The sequence below is a fragment of the Papilio xuthus genome, unplaced genomic scaffold, assembly GCF_000836235.2.
Source record: "Papilio xuthus unplaced genomic scaffold, Pxut_1.1 DF825783.1, whole genome shotgun sequence".
NCBI classification, from domain to species: Eukaryota; Metazoa; Arthropoda; class Insecta; order Lepidoptera; family Papilionidae; genus Papilio; species Papilio xuthus.
Window position 1 is genome coordinate 3,716,616 of NW_013532866.1, and position 6,374 is coordinate 3,722,989.

General features: G+C 31.4%; 1 protein-coding gene across 2 annotated transcripts in view; it reads left to right on the top strand.

Annotated features, from left to right (window-relative positions):
• The first annotated feature begins 392 nt into the window (after positions 1–392).
• LOC106125756 (WD repeat-containing protein 43) overlaps positions 393–6,374 on the top strand; it is a 54,972-nt gene continuing 48,990 nt past the window's right edge. The window contains exons 1-4 of one of the 2 annotated variants that reach the window (XM_013323076.1): positions 393–553; positions 3,717–3,824; positions 4,279–4,378; positions 4,800–4,907. In XM_013323076.1, the coding sequence (XP_013178530.1) occupies positions 3,738–3,824; positions 4,279–4,378; positions 4,800–4,907 (295 nt within the window). In that variant the 5' untranslated portion in view covers positions 393–553; positions 3,717–3,737. Of the gene's footprint in view, positions 554–3,050; positions 3,116–3,716; positions 3,825–4,278; positions 4,379–4,799; positions 4,908–6,374 lie in introns of those variants that run through there. The other variant, XM_013323077.1, reaches the window with a different exon arrangement.

Here is a 6,374-nt window from a genome sequence, read left to right on the forward strand (position 1 = left end):
TGTAATTGTGAAATAAACCGCCCTTTTAATATAAGGATTCATATTTTTATAAAATGCTTGTTTGTAATATCGATTTTATTATAGCTTCCCCCAGTGATCAAACAGTGTGTTTTTATAGAAATGTCTCTTAAAATCCATGGTAACATTAGCTCTTATGTGACGTTTAAACACATCACATAGGTCTTATTAACAAAAGCGAGAATTATATAAAAAATTCTCCATTTTTAATTACAAATAAAAAAATCTGTTTTTAATTTCTTTCATGGTTATAATTTTTAATTTATCATTTCAAATTAATTAAACGTCAAAATCGATTTTCATTTATTCAATTCTGTTAAAATTAAAATTAACTATTCATTTTTGACAGTTCATCAGTGATGTTTCTGAACGTATTTCACCACTCCTCGTATTTTATTTTGGTCTGAAGATTCTGTTTGATTAAATTTATTCTCATTTCTAGTTATAATGAATGAGTAATTCATAATTATGTGTCATACGTGTAAGAGACTAACAATGCAGCGTGTGTGATAGTTTTAACAACATTATACGTAAGGTAAGCAATGCAGTTATTCTAATAAATAAGATAAACAGTTATACGAAATACCTATGAACATTATTTTCATATTTTGCCTTCTTATTTTGTATTAATTTATACTTTTTTCAAGTACGCTATGATATATTACATGTCCTTGTATAAAATAACCGAATTCCAATATTAAAATGTAATAAAAATAAATTAAATATACTAATTTTAGTTATAATGGTCTTAGGAGAATTATAATTCTATTTTTTTTAGGAATTTAAATTTATGAAAGAAACAGGCCATATTTATGATATATATTTCCCTTAATTCTACTTTTCTTATAAGAATAGAAATGAGAGGAGGTCAACTCGATGGATTATATATGCAAATGTTTGGATGTACAGATGGATGTATGTTAGAAGGTATCTCCAGAACTGCTGCATACATCTCGCTAAAATTTTGCATAGATGTAGAACATAGTCTGGAAATATATCTAGGCTATTCTGCATGGATAGAGTCACAGGCGACAGTTAGTATAAAATATGTAAATTGCAATATCAACAATATTTATGATTGTCAACATATATATTATTGTTTCTTGGATAATAATAGTATGTTATCTGTACATTCACCTCGGTCATAAAACAAAATTTATATTACATTATTTACTTCAAATGATTTGTTCAATATCCTTATCTTAGAATTAGCAGTGGCCTGTGACTGCGTTCAGAGTTAAAAAAAACTTATTTGCATTTGTGTTCTTCTAGAATATGCCCTACATATGTGACAGATATCAGCCAAATCCATGCTACTGTTCCGGAGATACCTTCTAACAAACATCCATCCATCCGCCTATCAAACTTGCATTTATAATCATCATCAGCTTACTATACTTCTCCACTGCGGGGCTAGGAGCCTACCCTCATGACATGGGTGACTAGAATATTAGTAAGATATAGTAGATTTGAGAAGGAGAATTTTCATATATTAATTAAAATTTTAAGCAATAAATACAGTTGAATCTGGATAAGCAACAAATTACCTTCATGGGCGAGAAACTCATGTATATAATATACTAGCTGTTGCCCGCAACTCCGTTTGCGCGGAATTATAAAGACTTAGTAGACTATGAGTTCTTCCCGACTATGTTTTACATCTATGCCAAATTTCAGAAAAATCTATACAGCCATTCTAGACATACCTTCTAACATTCATCTATCTGGGATATGCATATTCATAATAATAGCAAGATCTTTTTATATTTTGTAATAATAAAATTTTATATTTTAATTTTTGATTAGTTCCAACTAAACAATAGGAAAATTGCGTCATTCAAATAAAACAATCTACTTTATCCAATCTATACTAATATTATTAAGCGGAAGAGTTTGTCTGTTTGTTTAAACACGCTAATCTCAGGAACTACTGGTGCGCTTTGAAAAATAATTCTTTTGTTGTATAGTCCATTTATAGAGGAAGGCTTTAGGATATATAACACAATACTGCGACCAATAATTTTTTAATTCAGCGCGGATGGAGTCGGGGTCGACAGCTAGTCCCAAATTAAAATCTAATGAACACAACTAGTTGCATATGTGTGGCTTTCATTTCATTTGTTGCCCTCATTTTATACGGCTTCATTAACTATCCTACATTTGTTCATAATTAACTATTTTCTAGTCCACAAATTGTAGATTAAAAACATAGAAATGGTATGTTATTTTTTATTCTTTTTTTTTATTATACTATCTGCAGCCTCATGTGTTGCAAAGTTAGAAGCATTAATAATCAAAATAATAACTCAAACATTTGCTTTCTGCTTAATATAATTAAGTTTTTCTTGTTTATAAACCTTTACTAGCCTCTTTACAACATATGTTTAGGAACTCATAGGAATCAAACATTAATTAGTACCATTTTATTAATACATAAGCACTGAACTCTATATGGATAGGTTATAAATAAGATTATTTTGTTCATATTTGATTTCCACCATTTGACTTTGACTAGTGAAGATTTGAACTTATAGAAATTCTTACTCTCGGGAACATCAACAGGAACAATTATGTCAGAAACAACAGGTGTTATTTCCAAGCAATAACCTATCCATAGAAATGATTTGTAATAATTTTTTACTTTTTATTAGAAACATAAATGTATAAAGTTTGAATTCTTTAACAAAATTGTTTGTTGGTTATTCCCAGAAGCTGATTACAATGGGAAAAACTATCATATAGATTAAAGCACTTATCGCCTATCAGATAACAAGGAAATAAATCAATAAAATATAATTACTCATTACTCGTTGGATGTTTACGTCGCATTCGCGCGCTTTTTGATTAGTGACGCTTATTTTTTTTTTAAAGATAAAGTCAGTGATTGTGTTTGGCTGAATGCTGTTGGGACTTTTACCTGTAATACATTAGCAGTTTAAAAACGTTAGCCGTGTTTAAAATAATTAAGCATAAAGGTGACAATTTAAATTAGTGTCGTTTTTTTTTTAATATTTAATAGACAATTAAATTATTGATTTGTGTTCTTTACTTGCTATGAAAAGACAACAATAACGTATTGCTACATACAATTTTCAAGGTAATTTTTTTTTAATAAATGAAAAGACAAAAGCTACGGTGTCCATACAGCCAAAATATTATGGATACGTTTTTTTTTGTATTTTTTAAACAGTTCAATATTTTCAAATAAAAAATGAAACTTTGAACTACCAATAGCATAGCAATATGTGATCTAACAAGACAGCTGATACTCGACCTAAATCCGTTCTAGATTGCTAACCTAGATAAAGTCTATGCTATGAGGTTGCTCAAACGCCCGTTAGCGTATAAATTGAAGTTGAACATTGAAATTCTTGAGTATTCGTATTACTTTGTATTTGTGAAAACTATTTCTAGTAATATATTTCTAACGGAAAAATGTATATTAAACTAGTTTCTTAATGAGTTGTATCAAATAGTCATAGTACAAACTGTTGTCTTAATAACTACTCCTAATACGGTATGTATGCGGTATGCGCCCGACCACCTCAAGTCCGGTGAAGCTGTAAATATCTCTTGAAGGCAAACAGTGACTACTCAGTCACAAAAAATAACTAATAATAACGGACTTCACGACAACTTCATCAATCTTTTCTATATCTTATTAACATAGTATCTAAGTATTGCTTTTTGTACCTCAGATGAGACAAGACACGTAAATCATGTCGGGCGGCAACGCTTCTAAGAACAAGGCGCGCTCCTCCAAGAGGCAGGAGGGCTGGGAGGAAGCGGGAGGGGAATTCTATCAGGTATCACATCGATAAATCGTTACTGTGGATTTCCACTGTCGAAACATTTGCATAAAATTAAAATGGCCGTACTTGTTAAAGTCATATGTTTTTAAGATGATTCAACAGTGTAAATTCACGGTTAACATAATAAATAACGTATACAATTGTAACAGAGCTAAGAAATTCGACTGACCGTGGGTTTCTGATCACAAAAACCTCTGTATAAAACATATCGTTATCCTTGTCATTGATTTTGACAAAACAGAGATATCAGTACGTTTTAAACGGAGATTTTGGTCAGAAACCCTCGGTTACTGTTGTTCTTATGTCTTACGTTTCGTATTCTTCCTCGCTGTGCCATAGATTCACATAAAATTTGACTTGTTGGTTTTAAAAAACCTATTATTTGTTTCATGTTAATATGACTTATGTCAGTTTACTTAGTTGGACACTTGTTTCCTAATATTTCCAGGAACTGTATCCTGGAGGTGAACAGGAACTGTTTGAGAATCTTCAGAGAGCTGATGCAGCAAAGCTCGCAACGCTACTGCCTTCCAAGCAGGCAAGGAATAGTAAGTACAAATTAGTGATATTTGACATTCTAATATTGTGTACTGGTATCAAAATCATCATCAGCCCACTATACGTGCCAGCTGAGTGACTCATAGTCTACCCTAAGTTAGGGATGACTGCCCTAAGTTTTAAGAAATCAATCGACAATTTTAAGTCCATTTCAATCTATCAAATTATTATAGATAGAAAATTTTCTGGGACATTTAATACTATAAATCAATTTACTTATTTACAGTTAAGGTCGTGTAATTCCTATTTCACTCTCACGATGCAAAGGTCAAGAACATGTCATAGCATAATACATACTCGTTTCTTATGATTTTTAATACGTTTTGTTGGGGTTTTTGTACAATACAATCGTAAGTGCGATAACAATTTGATTCTTTGATCATATTCCTAAAGTATTTATTTCTTTTAAAGCGACTACAGTGAAGCGCGGCAGATCACAGAATGAACGCCGTCAGTCGACGTTTGCGCGCACCACGCAGAGCAGGGACATACATCTCTCCATGTTACCCGATCTATCAGGTTAGTTCACTTGCTGCTGTTCTCAGAGAAGTTTAACGTTCATTAAAGGAATCACTAAGTGTAGATTTACTATGAGAAGTTAATACTACTCGAACTTGGCAGTTATAAATTTAATATGTAACATTTTTTTTAATTAATAGGATTGTTTGTTACAAGATAGAATTGACTAAGTAAAAAGATGCTACGAAGTTACATTAATAAAGAAAAAATTCTTAAATTTTTTCCACTGTTAACTGTCCTTGAACGATGTAAAATAGTTTGTCAAGGCAAAAACTGAACTATAACAAACTGAGGGTCAACATCTGTTTGGTTTTTTGCGGACATAGTTTCATATTGAAAAGTCGTGTAACATCAACTTCGTATCGATTAAATTTTTTATTTCGACAAGTATTCTATATCAATAATAATATCGTAACAGAAAAATTAACTTAGTTGCTTTAATACTTAGAAAAAAAAAAGATTTTTATCTAAATTTGTACAACCAAATACAATGTAACAATATCATCATCATCGCACTATACGTCCCCACCAAAGGGCTCGGAGCCTACCCTAAGTTAAGGATGATTAGGCCATAGTCAACCACGCTGGCCAAGTGCAGGTTTTTGACTTCACACATATCTTTGAATTACTTCTCAGATATGTGCAGGTTGCATCACGATGTTTTCCTTCACCGTAAGAACGTCGGATAAATGTACATATGTAAATCGGAAATCGAAAACACATTGGTACATGGCGGAATTCGAAACCTGGACCTGCAGATTGCAAGTCAAGTGCTTGACCACTGAGCCACCGACGCTCCTTTGTAACAATATAATAATCATTATTTATCCTTTTCTTTATTTAGTCATATTAATATTTAAAGAGAAAATATTTGATTGCATTGAATAGGCGCCGAAACTGAACCGATTTGAAAAAATCGTTCACTGTTGGGTAGCAATACTATATATTATACCCCGGGTGACATAGCCTATATTTCTTACTATTTTTTTTATTTCACACGAACGAATCGTATTTAAAACTAAAAAATAAAATTATGAATGCATATCCTAAAAAAAATCTCATGTTCAAACTCAACATGGTCACCCTACACTCTTTACATGCCAACAAGATTTTTGTCGGAAAACAAAAAGAATTGAGGGCAAACTCACGTTCGTGGCCATTTTAATAAAGCGTCTAATAACAATTAATTATTCTAATTAACAAGCCGTTCGTTGTACTTTGTACGTAATTTTTCATTTCGCGCCGAAAATTGACAGCTTTGTTTTTTATACTTGGGCAAAGGCTTTCGTGTTGTTCTGCCAAAGTTTTTTATAATAAACTTTTTTTAAGATCGTAGTTTTGGTAAAAAATAAAACTAGCGTTCGAATGAATCGTTTTAACAAAGGACATGCTACAGGTCAGTAAAAAGTAAATCTATTTTTGGTTGTAACCTTTTTCTTGTAGTTACTTTAAGACATTATTAGTTAG